This window comes from Schistocerca piceifrons, chromosome 2 (assembly GCF_021461385.2).
Source record: "Schistocerca piceifrons isolate TAMUIC-IGC-003096 chromosome 2, iqSchPice1.1, whole genome shotgun sequence".
Lineage (NCBI taxonomy): Eukaryota > Metazoa > Arthropoda > Insecta > Orthoptera > Acrididae > Schistocerca > Schistocerca piceifrons.
In genome coordinates, this window is record NC_060139.1 from 660,769,435 (window position 1) to 660,790,213 (window position 20,779).

Genomic DNA, 20,779 nt, shown 5'->3' on the forward strand with positions numbered 1-20,779 from the left:
CCATAGCCACATGTCTTAAAACCCACATACAAAAAGCTGTTTATCTCGGTATTATGTAGCACAAGCTTAACTCTGCCCTATGAAAGAAGCGACGCCTTTGATAGTTCGCAGAAACTCTAGTGGATGGAGCTGTAACAAGTAAAAATGCCCTGATTGGCCAGAAAGAAAAAGCGTGGCCACCGGCTTTGATGTAGGCAAAATGCAGACAGAAAAATTCGCTCTTTTCTTGCATCAAACAATCGAGTGTTTGAGCAAGGCGAGTCACGCCACACCGAGACGATTGCGAGAGTAATTATATGTTGTTCAAAGGCTCATCTTAACTCTTAAGGAGTTAAACTGCAAAGTATCCCAGTATGGAGAATTGCACCGCTTACTGACAGTTAAGGCATGCGAGTGATTGAGGGCAACGACGTATGTACTGTTTCAGCCAAATAGCATGTACCATGCCAATAAACTTAGATAGGGAACAACTAGGAGTCTCGGCTTCACCGAAGATGTAGGGAATGTATCAGACTGGTGTTTAACAGTGGAGAGAGATTTAGGATTGATTCTCAGGTTCACAGCTCGCGCCAACAGCAAGCCACTGCCGCCGCCGACGAAAGGTAAACAAGCGCGCACGCGTTACGCCAGCAAGTGACATTCAACTGACACTCAGAACTACGGTAATCTCTGTCTCTCCTATTTTTTTCGTACTTTCAATCATGACCTGTAGTTAAACATATTCATGATTGTCGAGCTTAATTGAAAGGGAAACACGTGATATATCCGATATAGCGAAAAGGATTGATCAGCCACTGCAGAGTGCTTTATACTCTGAAGGTATTGAACTGTTTTAATTGTGCAATTACATTTGAAGTGATATTTACGTACCATATACAGATCCTATTTATTTTTGGGTATTTTCATTGTGCATTTTATCGTAACTGATTTCTTTGACCCCAACTGTATTTAATTTGTTTTTATTTTATCAGCTCCCAGACATGGTCATCAACCCTCTTACTATTAAACCTTAGAATAGTTAGCAATTTGGCTTCACAGTTGTGAACACCCAATATCAATATTTTACCATCCTGTACTTATTACAACTAATTATTATGTCATAAAGTGATACTTAGAGTAAAAATAAACTGTAACAATGAAAATCTGAGATTTTAATTTTTTTCTAACATAAACTTATGCCTGAACCCATACACTATTTTCTGTTAGCGATAACGTTTCATTTACAGGGAGTCTAGTGCAACCGACATTGAGTCGTTATCTGATTACATCACCGTCCATACTGCTGCATTCTTCTGAGCTCTGCATGCTGAGCTGTTATCTCCCTACCTTGCTGGCTGTAGGTTCAAGACAAATTCCTAAAACACTCACAGAGCATCCCTGCGCAACTGTGGTAGGAAGGTAGATCAGAACCAGTCTCACACATGTTAGCACGTCGGCATGTATACCTGAACTATTGTTGTTGGTGTTGTTTTGTTGTCGATCCTGATGAAAATAATCCTAACACTGATGTGTCAGTAGTAAGCCTATGGTCTGTCTTTGTATTCATGACAAATCCTTCTCCCGTACAAAATTTTATGCTGCTGTTAATATTACCCTACATTCATCTGACCAGCTATCCTTCTTTCTATTTTTCTTCGCTGACAACCACTATATCTAGACTAAGCCTTTGGATTTCCCTTTTTAGGTTTTACATCATACCTAGTTCATTCAGATTTCTGAGATGGTTCAAATGGCTCTAAGCTCTATTGGACTTAACATCTGAGGTCATCAGTCCCCTAGAACTTAGAACTACTTAAACCTAACTAACCTAAAGACATCACACACATCCATGGCCGAGGCGGGATTCGAACCTGCGACCGCAGCGGTCGCGCGGTTCCAGACTGTAGCGCCTAGAACCGCTCGGCCACACCGGCCGGCTCAGATTTCTGACATTCCATGCTCAGACTCGTAGAATATTTCCTTTTCGTTGGTTCTTCAATCTTTTTCTCGTTGGTAGTCCATACCCGGATGTCCAAATGGGGCAATCTTTTGCCAATGGAGAGATCATCATTCTACATTTCCAATTACAGCCCACATAACTTATGGATACACATTAGGCGTTTCCATTACCTTCCGCATCCTCAAGCCACTGATCACTGCTGATTCTCTCGCATTTTAGTGACGGTTTTCCATCCGAAATGCGAGAGGGTGTTGCGGAAATCTATCCGGTCTGCTGCCTCCTTTAACACGCTAATAAGCAGTTCGAGGGTGAATTCCTTTAGCAAAAGTGCTTGGCGGCCATTGCTGATGATTTTTATTCAAGTTTTAAGCAGTGGTTGGGATCGAACCAGACGTTCTTGTTTCACTAGTCAAAGATGCTGTGGCGGTTATCTTTAATCAAATGACTTACTTTCGCGGTGTCAAGGAGAACATTCGAGGGCCTTCGAAAGTCCCATCGACAACGAGATCATGAAAGACTCGGAATCTGAATCATGCAGAGCATATGGGGAACGCACTGAGAAGATAAACCGCAAGCCCAGCAACCACCACAAGGGACTCGTCCAGCCTCTGCACTGATCCTTGTTAGAAAAGGATTGGGCTGGCTGTAGACCTCTTGATTTAATTCTGGACTCCACTGCATGTCAACTGTTTCAGATGTCCCATTGAGAGATCTGTATAAACGACTTAGAAGACAATCTGTGGAACCCTCGTAGACTGTTTATAGATGATACTGTCATTTACCATCTACAAAACTTGTTAGAAGCTCAAAGCCAATTAGAAAATGATTTAGTCAAAATATCTGTATGACGAGAAAAGCGGCAATTGACTCTAATGAAGGATAAATGAGAGGTCATTCAAATTAGAACTAAAAGGAATCCATTACATTTCGGTTACACGGGAATCTAAAGCCAATCAGTTCAACTAAATACCTGGGAATTGCAATTATGGATAAGTAAAACTGAAACGATCGCATAGATAATGGGAAGGCAAACCAAAGACTGCTTTTTGCTGTCGGAACATTTAGAAGTTGTTACAGGTCTACTAAAGGGACTGTCAATGCTGCGATTTTCCATCTTCTACTAAAGCACTGCTAAACGGTGTGGGATCCTTCCAAGGCAGGACAGACAGGCGACACCGGAGAAGTCGAAAGGAAGGCAAGTGGCTTTGTATTATCACGAAATGTGGTGGATATGATAAGCGAGTTGGGGCAACAATCATTGAAACAAAGGCGTTTTTCATTACAGCGAGACCTTTTCACGAAATTCCATTCACCAACTTTCTCCTCTGAATGCGAAAATATTTCATTGACGCCATACTACACAGGAAGAATAATCATCATAAAAAACAAGAGCAATCAGAGCTCGCCCCGGATGATTTAAGTGTTAATATTTCCCAGGCGCAATTTGCGATTAGAATGATAGGGGAATAGTTCGGTGAACCCTCTGCCAGGCACTTTAGTGTGATTTGCAATCACGTATCTGGAGATGAATAAAGGGCTATCAAAAAGTTTTCGTTCAAAGTCCGTACAGTCTAATATCGATGCGCCAATCAGACAAAATCGCTGTGAACATTGACGCAATCATCACTTCGACACATCAGGTTGAAGATACCCTTTTGATAAAACACTGTGTCGTGCTGAGTGAAGATGTCCATAACTGCCTGCTACACATTCTCATCCGAGAGGAAGCGTCATCCCTTCAAGGCCTTTCTAAGGGACCGAACACGTGTTGCACTAAGTGATCAAAAGTATCCGGATACCTGGCTGAAAATGACTTACATGTTCGTGGCGCCCTCCATCGGTAATGCTGGAATTCAGTATGGTGTTGGCCCACTTTTAGCCTTGACGACAGCTTCCAATCTCGCAGGCATACGTTCAATCAGGTGCTGCATTTTGGCAGCCCATTCTTCACGGAGTGCTGCACTGAGGAGAGGTATCGATGTCGGTCGGTGAAGCCAGAAGGTGATTAAAACATCAATGTAGGCCTGTGCTGTGATAGTGCCACGCAAAACAACAAGGGGTGAAAGCCCTCTCGATGAAAAACAAGACCACACCATAATTTACCCTCCGAATTTTACTGTTGGCGCTACACGCACTGGCAGATGACGCTCATAGGGCATTCGCCATACCAACACCCTGCCATGGGATCAGCATATTGTGCGCCACATTACGCTCCTTACAGCAAGCGAGGCGTCCCTTGGCATTTACCGTTGTGATGTGTGGCTTATGAGCAGCCACTCGACCATGAAATCCAATTTTTGTCACCTCCCACTTAACTGCCATAGTACTTGCAGTGGATCCTGATTCAGTTTGGAATTCCTGTGTGATGGTCTGGATAGATGTCTGCCTATTACACATTACGACGCTCTTCAACTGTCGGCGGTCTCTGTCAGCCAACAGACGAGGTCAGCCTGTACGCTTTTGTGCTGTACGTGTCGCTTCACGTTTCCACTTCACTATCACATCGGAAACAGTGGACCTAGGGATATTTAGGAGTGTGGAAATCTCGCGTACAGACGTATGACACAAGTTACACCCAATCACCTGAACACATTCGAAGTCCGTGAGTTCGCAGAGCGCCCCATTCTGCTCTCTGACGATGTCTAGTGACTACTGAGGTCGCTGATACGAAGTACCTGGCAGTAGGTGGCAGCACAATGCACCTAATATGGAAAACGTATGTTTTTGGGGGTGTCAGGATACTTTTGATAGCCGGCCGGTGTGGCAGAGCGGTTCTAGGCGCTTCAGTCTGGAACCGCGCGACTGCTACGGTCGCAGGTTCGAATCCTCACTCGGGCATGGATGTGTGTGATGTCCTTAGGTTAGTTAGGTTTAAGTAGTTATAAGTTCTAGAGGACTGATGACCTCAGATTTTAAGTTCCATAGTGCTCAGAGCCATTTTTTGATACTTTTGATCACATAGTGTAATTACCTGATGAGAGATAAGGACTACAGGATGGGTGCTTGAGTTGGCGTAACTTGTGCGGTAAGCCATTTACGATAACTTGGTGCACCATTCCACACCGGTGTTTTTCGACAGACATGCAGCCCCATGCACATTCTTCATTCCCCGATTGATATATGCCGGTGTTCATCCTTTGGCAGCCAAGAAACAGCACGTTGGCCAAAGTTCACGTTTCCGCATTTACTGCACGCACGCCGGAAAGATACGAATGTGACACCAATACCTTACTTACATGTTGGTGCTTATACACCCGCATCGCAGTAAGGATACGTTGCTTGTACGCTGCAATAACGCCTTCAAACGGAAACTTTTTGATCGCTATTTGTAGATGTGCTGTCATTTCTTTATTTTGCTTGTCCTGGAGACTACGTAGTGTAGATAGACAGCAGCTGTGTTGCCACAGGCGCTGGTGGACGTGCTGCGCGAGCTGAAGTGGCGGTCCTACACGGTGCTGTACCAGGGCGACGAGTCGCTGGTGCGCCTGCGCAGTGTGCTCCAGGAGAGGGAGCCCCGGGATCCGCCCGTCGCCGTCCGACAGCTCAGCCAAGACGGCGACCACAGGTATGTCAACAAGGGCCCCACTGGCAAGCTATCAGATAGCAAGCAAGGAAGGAAGATTGTAATTTAGTGGTCCGGCAGTGACAGAGTCACTAGAAACTGGGTAAAAGCTGCACTGGAGGAAAGAAGAGGAAGAAAGCAGCCGACCCCTTTCGAGGGATTTAGGGATATAACGAGAATCCTCAGTCTGGATGGCAGGGTGGATATTCGCACCACCTTTCTGCCGAATACGACTCCAGAGTCTAACCACTGTGTCACCGTGCTCGGTCAAGCTTTCAGTTGTTCTTGCACACATTTACTCAGTGGTGTGACAGAGGAAGCTTATGGTTGGGTGGTTGGTTTGTGAGGGTTGAAGGAACCAGACTACAAAGACCATCAGTCCCTTTTCCACGATCATGAAAAACACCCACAAGGAACAGAAACAAGCAACTGAGATGACAAGGGATGACACAGAACAAGAAAGACATAGACAAAGACCAGAAAAGAGGAATTAAAAACACACAGAGTGTTCAATGGTTGGCTCACCATGGAAACAAGAAAAGGAAAGGCCAACCATCAAGAGAGACACTAAAAAGCCCAATCTAAAACAGTTGGCCAAAGGCCAGACTCAATACAAAAGAAAGAGATAAACCCTCAGATCGAGCGATAAAAGTCTACTGCACGATTAAAATCCAAACTAAGCCTGCCCTTGCAACAACATCCGTTAAAAGTGTATGGAGCGTATCAGGCAGCGCAAACGTCTGCCTGAGCGTCGTTGAAAGTGGACAGTCCAACAAGATGTGGACCACTGTCAATGCTGAACCACAGCGACGGAGAGGTGGGTCCTTGCGGCACAATAAATAACCGTGCGTCAGCGTGGTTTGGCCAATGTGCATCCGGCAGAGTACAACAGAGCCCTTGCGAGAGGCCCACAAGGAGAAGCGCTACACACCGGTAGTCTCCTTGACGATCCGAAGTTTGCTGGGTGAAGGCAGGGTGCGCCATTCATCAACCTAGTTACCAAGGACCTTCTGCCGAAAACTGAACGGAGATCACACTCCGAAAGGCCAATCTCCAAAGCCGTTGCACCGATTGCCGTTTGGCCAGCGTGTCAACACGTTGACTACCCGGGATGCCTAATGACCGGGGGTCCACAAGAAAACCACGGAGCGGCCGCCTCGGGCAAGAGTATGGATGGACTCCTGTATAGCCATCACCAGACGACCAGACGAGAGTGAGGAAAACACTGGTCGCTAGCTCGTAAACCGCTCAAGGAGTCACTGCAGATAACGAAGTCACAGTAGGAGCGGATATGCTCAAGGGCGCGAGAGATGGCGACCAGTTCGGCAGTGAAAACCCTGCGGCCAGCCGGCAATGAGCTTGTGTTACCTAATGGTTCGTTGCAAAATAATTCGATGTTGATGTGACAGACACGTAAAGTTTCTGGTACTGTAGAAATGAAATTTGAAACAAATCAACCATTCATTACGACCTGTCTCCTATGGTATCATGTATATTTGAGCAGACAACCAATATCTGCAAAAGAAATCATGTGATAAAAACTCATCATACAAAACTGACACACATTTCTTATAACATTGTTCGACATCTGTTCTGTTACTGAACAAAATCAAAATATGGATGACCGGACAGAGATCTGAACCATTGTTCTCTCGAAGACTTGAACAGTGTGCTAACCACTGTGCCACCTCGATTGGTTGCGCAAGAGTAAGAAATTAATATGCACCTCTCTGCAGTAATAAACAATAGCGATAATAGCTCAGCTGTAGATCGTAGATCGGTACAGACTACGTTGAAGAACGTTGCAAATTATCGGAATGCCCCCAAATCTCCCAGCCATTTAGTACAAATTACTACTATATCAACGTTGTACAGCATTGTCTCTATCATCTGCTGCATTTCCTCATTGCCAGCATGGTGGCTCCACACCCTCAGCGTTGTGATGTATCCTCTACCGCACTGCACGGCAATGTGTGTCTTTCGCAGTTGGCACGACGACTGTAATCAGCTAGAACCCATCGCAGGCAAGCGAAATACGCTCACAACTAACTCCGCAAGTTAAGAATATGTTCATCCACTCTCAAGTGGATTTACGTATCCCTGTTTCTCGAGCCGGCCGACGTGGCCGTGCGGTTAAAGGCGCTGCAGTGTGGAACCGCAAGACCGCTACGGTCGCAGGTTCGAATCCTGCCTCGGGCATGGATGTTTGTGATGTCCTTAGGTTAGTTAGGTTTAACTAGTTCTAAGTTCTAGGGGACTAATGACCTCAGCAGTTGAGTCCCATAGTGCTCAGAGCCATTTGAACCATTGAACCTGTTTCTCGCAGAAACCAAACAAACTACGTTCATTTGGATTCGCCTCAACTTATAGCATCGCACTATTGTTTGTTAACATACGTGGCCACAATATATCCATCCATATTTTTAATGGTGTACCATAAAAAGATTGTCTGTGCATGATTACTCTTGGTAGGTACAATTTCAAATTCAGCCAATGAAAATAAACTATCACATCAGAGCACAGCCATTTGCGTTGTCTCGTTTTTTTCCCACCTCCGATTCATCCCGTACTTTAGGGCGATGTGAGTGCGCACCCTAGCTGCATGACACCTCTGGGAAGCAACAGCCCCCTTTCCTCGAGCGCAATATGAGCGGAAGTCCAACTGAACCTTGCGGTTGTGCAGCGTTTTTAAGCCACAATTAACACACAGTTGGTTAGAGGTCAAATAAATACAACAAATAAAAAATTAACGCACAGCCAGTATTCAACCCCCATTTTCCTCAGAGATTCGATGAAGAGATTAGTTGAATTGTTTACCCACCTAAAATGAGGCAAATATCTAAGGAAATTTGTGATAAGGTCTTATGGGACGAAACTACTTCGGTCATCGGTCCCTAAGCCTACACACTATGTAAGCTAACTTAAACTAACTTACGCTATGGACAACACACACTTCCATGCCCGAGGGAGGACTCGAACCTTCGACGGGGGGTGGGGAGGGGTGGGGGTGGGGGGGTGGCGCACGGACCGTGGCAAGGCGCCCTAGACGGCGCGGCTATCCCGCGCGGCAAATATCTAAGATAGGCGGATGTGAATGAACGATCGAAGAAGGCTATGATAACGACATGCCTTATATCCATATCGTTATGAGGTTTGCTATTCGGCTTGACAATGCGCCCGCTATAAATCAGAACAACTAATGAGAATGAAATGGATGGGCGATATCCACTCCCATGACAATACCGTCACGAAGAGCGCAAGGCAGAAAGGTATGCAGAACTGACAAACGCTCTTCCCACAACTAAAGACAGCCGCACTAAATTGTAATTTGTCGCAGTTTTTCCATCTTATGTCGAGTACCTTATTCTGAGCAAGGGTGGCCTATAGACTAAACAGCAGCTCTTTCTACAATCGACCGTTTACCTAAACCATCGAATCAGAGGGAACTACAATCGTTTCTCGAAAAAATTACTTAACACGCAACATTTTATTCCGCTTTGTCAGAGATTTCAGAACACCTTAATGCACTTCGAAAAAAGAACATTCCTTAAGACTGAAAAAAACTCTGATATTTTGTTGTGGCTAACCACATACAAGCAAGGTAATCGTGCTCGTAGCAACCCACACATCTCGTCAACAAGGCGTCTGCAGCACGCATTCTCTTCGCGAGGTACACATTCCTTGCAGCTTTGTACATAAGCATCCACGATCCTGCAAGGATCGACTATAAGCAAACTGGAAAGGAGGCACAAGCAATAATCCAGAAAATTTCACTTTACTTTTTAAGGCGTCAATTTCCCCATTGTTTTTGACCATATGTCATTGCTGGTCGTATTTTGAGCTGACAGCCCACTGGCCCAAGAAGACGTCTCAGTATATGCCATGCTCGGCTTTGGTCCTAAGAAAATGCAAATAACAATTCGTTGTAATCCAACCTCTGAGCCTGGGAGTGCAGAAGCTCTTTCTCGCCTCTCCTTGGGCCCAGATCAGGGTTTAACCCGAGACAGCCATCTGTTTCCAAATTCGTGAAGAAATTTTATGACACCGCAGATTTTTACGACCATGGCTACCTAGACTGAACAAATGATACACTTCTAAGCAGATTCGTGAAGTACTTCATTTGCCTGTGCCTCAGAATGCATCTAGCATAAACTAGTTCCTCTGTGCAACAGGTAAAACTGATTAACGCGTGCTGTTCTACTTCTCGGCATCACGATGGAAGCTTGATCAAGCATCACTCATATTTGTCAGCGAACATAGACTACAAAGAACGCCTTGCCAGTGCTCAGAGCGTGGCCAGAGTACTGGTAAGAGGCACCGCCACAGTTCGTCCCAAGGTGCCCTTCATCTCACATTGACGAGCTATGTGACCAAACCTTGACATCATTGGGCTGTCTCTTCAACCAGTTTGTTTTACAGCAGTGGATGCACTATCAAAGCTTAATTTCAATGTTCGTATGAGTTCCATCACAACAATGACTCCTGATGAGCCGCGTTAAGAGGCGCCATGTCACTGATTGCGCGGCCACTCACGCCGGTGTTGTTCTTAGCATAAGTTAGTTTAAGCAGTGTGTAAGTCTAGGGACCGATGGTCTCAGCAGTTTGGTCCCTTAGGAATTGTCACACATTTGAACATTTTTTTTTACTCCTGATAATGTTGACAAAAAATTTAACGATCGACGTGGTTTCATGCTCTGCCGAGTCCAACAATGAGACTACACTTACGTCACAACAAATCGCTAACGACTGCACCTGTAACGACATCGACCACTTGACGACGCCCCCTTATTACACAGTATTTAATAACGATATTGACAGGATAACGCAATCATTCAAGAAGCATATAACGAAGGCGGTACCTTTACACAGCTTTTAAGCACGTGTTGGGCGACGCTGGTGAGAAGTCACAGCCTAGCAGCCATTGCATCAGTCCTCCCTGGGGTGGTTGTCACCTTGGGGCGTGGGCCAGCATTAACACATATGACACAGCCCCCTGACTATCTCGCTCTACTCGACCAGCAAACCAGAGGGGCGTCGCTTGGATAAATTCCGTGAACAGCACTACGGAATAACAGAAAGACAGCACGAGTGACTCCTCATGTACGTTATTCACAGACAAAATAGATTGCTCCGATCCTGTCGTATGCGATTGGCTTTCGCTTTTCTGGACGTTATTTAAGATCATGCTGCCCAGGCATTACGTACACTTATCAAGGTGAACGTAGCCTTCGATATTCCTACTGCGGTAATAACCTCTCTAGTCGCTACTCGTACATTGTGTATTCCCACTTGTGGAATCTGCCTGTATTTTGATCGTGCGTATACCCTTCGTTACCGGAACTCCCGAACACACACTTATTCACATCCGCTCTTTTCCGATGACTAATAATCGAACTCTATATCCATTTATAATTTCTCATAAAAGGCAATTAATTTGGATCGTATATTTGTTTCCAGAATACAATGTTCTGTGGTAGTAAACAACACTGACAAGGAAGAATCTATTAATTTACTTACGTGTACGACCTTTGAAGCAAAATGTGTGGACACAATGAGGTAATTACATAAAGGAAGTCTTATTTTTAAAGAAAAATTGTTGTAATCGAAGTGAGGATGTTTTCTAATAACAATGAATCTGTTCCTGAACAATGAGATCACTATACGTAGGGGAACAGCACAGCTGGTAGTGTGGAAGCCTTCTTGGCTGCTGAATTCGTCAATTTGTTGGTCTGAACATCGACATGAGTTTACCTCGCAGAAAATTTGCTTCCTTTTTCTGCGGTCTGTAGGGGGAGTGAGCGTACTGATCTTGTAGTCATTTCTCCGCTGGGTACTTGCAATAAGGCGTATACAGAGAGTCGGAGCAGATGGGAAGTTTCCTAGACCTAGTAAACCTCATTTTCTCCATGGCCGTGAAGTTCATATCTACCTCCACAATACAGACTAACTCTTTTGGTGACAATAGTTGACGATCTGAAAAAGGCAAACCACAGGGCAGCCAAACGCAGTGCAAACCGGCATGGTAATATACTAAGGTGACAAAAGCCATGGGATAGCAATGTGCATATATACAGATGGCGGCAGTACCGCGTAATAGGGTATAAGAGGGCAGTGCATCGGCGGAACCGTCATTTGTGCTCAGACGATTCTTGTGAAAAGATTTCCGACGTGACTATAGACGCACGACGGGAGTTGACAGACTTCGAACACGGAATGACAGTTGGAGCTAGACGCATGGGACATTCCATTTCAGAAATTTTTAGGGAATTCAGTAGTCTGAGATCCACAGTACCCTCAGAATGTGCTGAAAATAGCAAATTTCAGTCGTTATCTATCGCCGGAGATGACGCAGTGACTGACGACCTTCATTTAACGACCGAGAGCAGCGGTGTTTGCGTAGAGTTGTCAGTGCTAACGGACAAGCAATAATGCAGAAAGTAATCGCAGAAATCAATGTGAGACGTGCGACGAACGTATCCGCTAGGTCAGTGTGGGGAAATTTGGCGTTAATGGACTATGGTAGCAGACGACCGACGTGAGTGCCTCTGCTAACAAAACGAAATTGCCTGCAGCGCCTCTTGTGGGCTCATGACGACATCAGTTGGATCTTAGACGACTGGAAAACCGCGGCCTGGTCAGATGAGACCCGATTTCAGTTGGTAAGAGCTGATAGTGGGGTGAGAGTGTGGAACAGACCGCACAAAACCATGGACCCAAGTTGTCAACAAGACACTGTACGAGCTGGTGTTGGCCCCATATTAGTGTGGGCTGTGTTTGCATGGAACAGACTGGGTTCTCTTGTCCAACGCAATCGATCATTGACTAGAAATGGTTATGTTCGGCTACTTGGAGACCGTTTGCAGCCTCTCGTGGACTTTATGTTCCCAAACAACTGCAGAATTTTTGTTGAAGACAATGGGCCATGCCACCGAGCCACAGCTGTACGCAGTTGGTTTGAAGAACATTTTAGACAGTTTGAGCGAACGATCAGGCCATCCAGACCGCCCGACACGACTCCCATCGAACATTTATGGGCCATAATCGAGAGGTCAGTTCGTGCACAAAATCCTGTTCCAGCAGCATTTTCACGATTATGGATGGCTCAGCGTTTCTGCAGGGGACTTCCAACGACTTGTTGTGTCCATGGCACATCGAGTTACTGCACTACTCCGGGAAAAATGATATCCGACACGATGTTAGCAGGTATCCCATGAATTCTGTCGCAGCATATACTCGTAATGGTCCCTTAAAATAATAGCAATGCGAGATGTAATAGTGATGCTTTAGAAGTTGCAGGAGTAAGAGATACAGTACTCTCTGACTTCACGCAGACCGCTGCTGAAGGAGATCAGGCAGTCTGGAGAGACGCGGCTGGTGCTGGACTGCGACACGGATACGGTGCCCGAGGTGATGCGCCAGGCCGAGGAGATCAAGCTCATCGGCGTCTACCAGTCCTACCTCATCACCTCGCTGGTGAGTCGCCGTTCCTCTTATCCTCTGATGTCATCACTGAGAATTTTTCTAATTTCTTCATGTTCTGTGGAGCTGCCTTTCCCATTTCCACATTCCCATGTGGTGCAGGATATGAGTGGAAGTTGAGTTTTGCTGGAGGGATGTGCAAGTGTTGGTCCTGAAACAGCTGTAACTTAATTTTACACTACCGGCCATTAAAATAGCTACACCAACAAGAAATGCAGATGATAAACGGGTATTCATTGGACAAATATATTATACTAGAACTGACATGTGATTACATTTTCACGCAATTTGGTTGCGTAGATCCTGAGAAATCAGTACCCAGAACGACCACTTCTGGCCGTAATAACGGCCTTGATACTCCTGGGCATTGAATCAAACAGAGCTTGGATGGTGTGTACAGGCACAGCTACCCATGCAGCTACAACACGATAACACAGTTCATCAATAGTAGTGATTAGCGTATTGTGACGAGCCAATTGCTCGGCCACCATTGACCAGGCGTTTTCATTTGGTGAGAGATCTGGAGTATGTTCTGGCCAGGACAGCAGTCGAAAATTTTCTGTATTCAGAAAGGCCCGTACAGGACCTGCAACATGCGGTCGTGCATTACGCCGTTGAAATGTAGGGTTTCGCAGGGATCGAATGAAGGGTAGGGCCACAGGTCGTAAGACACCTGAAATGTAACGTACACTGTTCAAAGTGCCGTCAGTACGAACAAGAGGTGACCGAGACGTGTAACCAATGACACCATATACCATCGCGCCGGGTGATACGCCAGTATGGCGATGACGAATACACGCTTCCAATGTGCGTTCACCGCGATGTCGCCAAACACGGATGCGACCATCTAGATGCTGTAAACAGGACCTGGATTCATCCGAAAAACTGATGTTTTGCCATTCGTGCACCCAGGTTCGTCGTTGAGTACACCATCGCAGGCGCTCCTGTCTGTGATGCAGCGTCAAGGGTAACCGCAGCCATGGTCTCTGTGCTGATAGTCCATGCTGCTGCAAACGTCATCGAACTGTTCGTGCAGATGGTTGTTGTCTTGCAAACGTCCCCATCTGTTGACTCAGGGTTCGAGACGTGGCTGCACGATCCGTTACAGCCATGCGGATAAGATGCCTGTCATCTCGACTGCTAGTGACACGAGGCCGTTGGGATCCAGCACGGCGTTCCGTATTACCATCCTGAACCCAGAGATTCCATATTCTGCTAACGGTCATTGAATCTCGACCATAGCGAGCAGCAATGTCGCGATAAGATAAACTGCAATCGCGATAGGCTACAATCCGACCTTTATTGAAGTCGGAAACGTGATGGTACGCATTTCTTCTCCTTACACGACACCACAACAACGTTTCACCAGGCAACGCCGGTCAACTGCTGTTTGTGTATGAGAAATCGGCTGGTAACTTTCCTCATGTCAGCACGTTGTAGGTGTCGCCACCGGCGCCAACCTTGTGTGAATGCTCTGAAAAGCTAATCATTTGCATATCACAGCATCTTCTTCCTGTCGGTTAAATTTCGCGTCTGTAGCACGTCATCTTCGTGTTGTAGCAATTTTAATGGCCAGTAGTGTATTAACGGAATGAACTGTACAACTAACGGAGTGAATGCATATGACAAAGAAACTTACGCGTTCGTGCTCAATTTTCCAAATGGCCTAACATCTTGCGCAGTGACATGAATATTCGAGTAAATAAGCTTTCGCTCCGCAATAGCCTGCGGGCTATGATGAATATACAATCATGAAATCTTAACCTGGTATACATACAGAGTGTAACTAAATTCCCTTTACAGACTTTGAGGACACCAAAACAAGAAAGAAAGAGCCAGTAAAATTGAGATCTCATATGCACACTTTAATAATTATGGGCACTTGTTCAATAGACGATATGTTTCACAGAAGCGAAATGCGTTCACCTTGGAAACTTCATCGCTGCGGGAAAAACAGCACGTGACAGAACCGAGCAAGCTGAAGGGTTAAGAGTAAAGTGGGCAATACTGTTGTCAACAGCCAGTACTTAGAGTGAATGGAACAAGATTGTTTCCACAAAGGATTCTCAGTGCACACCGTCGACATTTACTCTGTGGTCCAGTCACATTAATGTGACCACCGCATATGTTCGCCGTTAACGTGCAAAAACCATTCACAGACGGCAGGTGGAAGGACTTGCACTGGAGCATGTCGGAGGGACGCGGAAAATAGTGCAGTCATCGTCGTAATGTGGAAACGGAGCCATTTATCTGACGTCCAGACTGGTATTACCATTGACTTTCGGGCCAAGGGCGGAAGCATTTCCGAACCAGCTTACAGTAGAACCCCTCTAATCCGTCACCTTCGGAACCGGGACCATGATCGGAACGAAGAAAAGGTCGGATTATCCGAAAAATCTAATGTTTATTGCAAAAAATATAAAAAGACATTTAGTACAAAAAATTAAACGAGTTAAGAACTAAAAGACGTCTACAGTAATCTAAAAAGATGTTTTTTACACAGTGTTAAACAATATATTAACTACAAAACCTCTACACACACTATAATATTTATTGGTTTTAAAAGGAAAAACGACAAACAAATTACAGTACTGTACTGTACTTAATGACGTATAAACTATACATACTGTAAACTAAAAAATGTTTAGAGCACTGTACATAAAAAAGAAATTTTTTTACAAAGAAATAAACTACTGTATGTATATGCTAAGAAATGAATATACTGTATGCATTGTTTTTACAGTAAAGGCGAAAACAAATTACTTGGAAAAAAAAGTCAGTGAAACATTTTTGTTTAGCAGATGTTATTCTAGATTTAGCTGCAGTGTCCCTCCATTTTTTTTATCCACAGAACGTCTTTTGGAATTGAAGTTGGATTCTTCTCGATGTATTGAAGGGCGACGTCAAAAACGTTTTTTGCATCGGTGTGTGAAATCCGGGTGGGGGGTTCGTCTTCGCCGTCCGCTCATTCACAGTTTCCTGGCTAACAGCGGCATCAATCTCGTCGTCATTAAGCTCTTCAAAAGTGTCACAGTCGTTGTCACATTCGTTGATTGACTCTTCAACTTCAATGGCAGGGAAGTTCGGCTCCAGAGTTTGTAGATCTTTAACGATTTCCAGTGCGTCGTTGTTTTGCTCATCTTCGGTATGCTCATTTTCAGTCATACCTTGTGGCCAAAGCTTACGCCACGATTTCCGCAGTGTGTAATGTTTCAGTTTATCCCATGCTGCAGCGATTGTGTAGATAGCATCTCTGATATTCAGGGATTTCATTGCCTCAAATAAGTTATGACCTCGTTCAGATTTTTCCAAGATTGAGCTGATATACTTTCTGCGATATCGCCTTTTTAACCATTCGATAACGCCCTGATCCATTGGTTGGATGAGTGAGGTCACATTAGGAGGCAGAGAGAGAGCTTTTATGTCCCCTTTCACCCAAATTTCCTCAGATGGATGTGATGGTGCGTTATCCAACAGCAGTAGAGCACGAACAGACAGATTTTTTTGCTTCAAGTCTTTTTCGACCGATGGCACAAACTTGTCAAAAAACCAGGATTTAAAAAGGTTGCAGTCCATCCAAGTAGATTTTTGATTGCGGAGATAAACCGGCAGGGAAGATAAATTCGTATTTTTGAATGACCTTGGGTTCTTAGATTTGCCAATGACGAACAAGGGGAGCTTGTGAGTACCATCTGCGTTGCTACAAGGAATGACTGTTATTCTATCTTTTATAAGTTTCGTTCCTATCACGGATTCATTTGGAGCTGCGAGCGTTTTTGTTGGCAACATTTTGAAGTTCAGCCCCGTCTCGTCGATTTATACCCTTGGCAGGGTAACAATTCATTTTCTTCTACAATTTCTTGAAACTTAACAGAAAACTGCGGCATCGGCAGATAGTTTTTCACCGAAAATAGAAACAAATCGGACACCAAGACGAGTTTTCCAGCTATCAATCCAGCCTTCACTGGCAGCAAATTTTCTTTCGGCTTCCAGTTTTTTGTGCAAAACTATCGCTTTTTCTTTGAGAATTGGCCCGGATATTGGAGTTCCTTTCCTTCTTTCTTGTCAAAACCACATCCACAATTCCTTATCGAGCAGTTCAAGTTTAGGCATTTTTGATGTTTTGCGATTCTTCAGTGTGTTTTCACCATCAGTCGCAACTAAAATGGTTCAAATGGCTCTGAGCACTATGCGACTTCACTGCTGAGGTCATCAGTCCCCTAGAACTTAGAACTACTTAAACCTAACTAACCTAAGGACATCACACATATCCATGCCCGAGGCAGGATTCGAACCTGCGCCGGCCGGAGTGGCCGAGCGGTTCTGGGGGCTACGGACTGGAACCGCGCGACCGCTGCGGTCGCAGGTTCGAATCCTGCCTCGGGCATGGATGTGTGTGATGTCTTTAGGTTAGTTAGGTTTAAGTAGTTCTAAGTTCTAGGGGACTTATGACCACAGCAGTTGAGTCCCATAGTGCTCAGAGCCATTTGAGCCCTTTCGAACCTGCGACCGCAGCGGTCGCCCGGCTCCAGACTGTAGCGCCCAGAACCGCACGGCCACTCCGGCCGGCTCAGCCGTAACTGTATAGGATTCAATGTCTTTCCGATTCTTACTGCAATCATTAATTGTACGAACAGCTACATTCAGTTCCTTTGCAATTTTTTGGAGCGGTTCTCCTTCGTCCAGTCTTAATTTTTCATTTAGTGAAAGAGTTACGTGTTTACGTTTGAACCCAGACATGTTGAAAAACAGACAACTGTACACACAATGAATCTACAGTAATAAGTACTGTAGAGAACACGGAATAAAGCAAACAACGACGTTTTTTAATCCCAACAAAGGATAAAACTGCACAATAACGTACAGTATAACGATATGCACAGTGGCAGACACCGTAACAATGGCCCCACAGGCGTCCAGTCAGTGACGAGTCGGCACAGGCTCGCGAGCCTGAGCATGGTCGGACTAACCGGAGTGACGGACCATCCAAGGTCGGATTAAAGGGGTTCTACTGTAATTTGAAAAAATATTCGCGTGTCGCTATTGCTAAAACAAACCCCACATGGCGAAACTGCGCTTTCACTGAGGAAACTGTGGTGACAGTCGATGACAAGGTTGAGCGATGGCTGCGGAGGTGTGTACGGCCGAACAGACGTGCAACTACCCAGATGAACCAAGGAGCTACGAACAGCGTCTTCTGAACTACCGTTCAGCGAACGTTGCAGCGTATAGGCCTCCGCAGCACCTCGTTCATGCGCCCATGTTGACTGCCGTTGCCGGACGGTGTGGCCGTGCGGTTCTAGGCGCTTTAGTTTGGAACCGTGTGACCGCTACGGACGCAGGTTCGAATTCTGCCTCGGGTATGGATGTGTGTGATGTCCTTAGGTTAGTTAGGTTTAAGTAGTTCTAAGTTCTAGGGGACTGGTGACCACAGATGTTAAGTCCCATAGTGCTCAGAGCCATTTGAACCATTTTTTGCTCAGAGCCATTTGAACCATTTGACTGCTGTTCATCGGCGACAAATGCTGGGACTTGCGCACCAGTACCGCAACTGGACGTCCACTGACTGCGACAAGTGGCCTTTTCGGATGAATCACGTTGCATGCTCTGTCCGACAGACGGCCGATGGCGTTTACGTTGGAAACATCTGGGAGTAAGGGGCACAGGCCAGTGGAGGAGCGGTATGATATATGGAACGTATCCTGGAATTCCATGGGTGATCTCGTCGTTATCGTTGGAAGGCACTGTGGATCTACGAAAGGGTGCACCTGTCATTGGTGACCACATCTATCCCCACGTGGATGTTGTTGTTCATCGGCACGCTGGCGTCTATCAGGAGGACAATGAAACATGTCACACAGCTCGTTGCGTATGTGCGTGGTTCGAAGAGCACCAGGATGGGTTTACCGACTCCCCTGGGCACCAGACTCCCTAGATGTAAACGCAATCGAGTATCTGTGGTACCACCTTGACCCGGATGTTCGTCCCATGAATCCTCTATCGAGTTCCACGGCCCTGGAGTCTACATGGTTCCATATTCCCGTCAGAATATTCCAGAATTTCACTGACTCTCATCCTGAACGCCTCGCGCTGCAAATGCTGGTTACTCAGGCTTTTGACAGACGGTATATTAATGTGACTGGACAGTGTAAGCTGGGGCAAGAAGTCAAACGAAATTCAATTAATCTGTAATCAGCCACGGATGATCATGGTTCCTTTACACCAAAACACCTAAATATATCTGAAAATCCTCCGAAATTGTGTTGGTAGATGTTGGCTTCACAGTAATGGTTCTACAACACTCCTATTCAGCTCGGTATGTTATGCACTTGGAACTGTCTGTCGTTGGGTTCAACGATGTGTAGACAAAAATGGCAGCTTATTTTGCATACTATCAGTTTTGTTGTCCTACGAATTTACCTTATGTGGTAATACAGCTAAACATTTAGTTAGTCTGGTCATTGTGCTCTTCGATCGAAGCAGTACAAAATGAAATTACTTGCTAATTCTAGCATGATTAGAGCTGTTTTCTAATTCATCAGGATAAATGCGAAAAATCAGAAGAAAGGCAGGTGTCAATGTGGGAACGTTTTGCCGTAAGTGTAATGGTATTGTATGGCTCCGTCTTGATGTGCGATCTGCTGTTTTCTCTGACATTATGCATAAAAAAACGAAGCCATTTGTACGAGGGTGAGTCAAATGAAAACCTTACATATTTTTTTAAATATTGTTTATTGTGCAGCTGTATCACTTTTCAACATGATCTCCCCCACGCTCAATGCAAGTTCTCCAGCGCTTACAAAGTGCATAAATTCTTTTAGAAAAAAAATTCTTTTGGCAGTCCGCGCAACCACTCATGCACCGCGTGGCGTACTTCTTCATCAGAACGGAACTTCTTTCCTCCCATTGCGTCTTTGAGTGGTCCAAACATGTGGAAATCATCTGGGGCAAGGTGTGGTGAGAATGGTGGATGAGGAAGACACTCAAAATGCACGTCTGTGATTGTTGCAACTGTTGTACGGGCAGTGTGGAGCCTTGCATTGTCATGTTGCAAAAGGACACCTGCTGACAGCAATCCACGTCGCTTTGATTTGATTGCAGGCCGCAGATGATTTTTTAGGAGATCTGTGTATGATGCACTGGTGTCAGTGGTCCTTCTAGGCATGTAATGCTCCAAAATGACGCCTTTTTCGTCCCAAAAGAGAGTCAGCATAACGTTCCCTGCTGATGGTTCTGTTCGAAACTTCTTTGGTTTTGGTGATGAGGAATGGTGCCATTCCTTGCTCGCTCTCTTCGTTTCCGGTTGGTGGAAGTGAACCCCGGTTTCGTCCCCAGTAACGATTCTTGCAAGGAAGCCATCACCTTCTCGTTCAAAGCGCTGAAGAAGTTCTTCACAAGCATCAACACGTAGTTCTCTCATTTCAGGAGTCAGCTGCCGTGGCACCTTTCTTGCAGACACTTTGTGAAACTGGAACGCATGATGCACAATGTGGTGTGCTGACCCATGACTAATCGGTAAACATGCTGCAATGTCATTCAGTGTCACTCGGCGGTTTTCCTTCACTATGGCTTCAACTGCTGCAAAGTTCCATGGAGTCACAACTTGTTGTGCCTGACCTGGACGAGGAGCATCTTCCACTGAAGTCACACCATTTACGAACCTCCTACTCCATTTGTAGCCTTGCTGCTGTGACAAACATGCATCACCGTACTGAACCTTCATTAGTCGATGAATTTCAATAGGTTTCACACCTTCACTACGCAAAAACCGAAAAACAGAACGCTGTTCTTCCCCGATG

At 45.4% G+C, this 20,779-nt stretch overlaps 1 protein-coding gene across 1 annotated transcript in view; it reads left to right on the forward strand.

The window, feature by feature from the left end:
- LOC124775715 (glutamate receptor ionotropic, kainate 2-like) overlaps positions 1 to 20,779 on the forward strand; it is a 218,668-nt gene that overhangs the window by 55,519 nt on the left and 142,370 nt on the right. The window contains exons 4-5 of the mRNA XM_047250540.1: positions 5,347 to 5,504; positions 12,833 to 12,974. Of these exons, the coding sequence (XP_047106496.1) occupies positions 5,347 to 5,504; positions 12,833 to 12,974 (300 nt within the window). The remainder of the gene's footprint in view (positions 1 to 5,346; positions 5,505 to 12,832; positions 12,975 to 20,779) is intronic.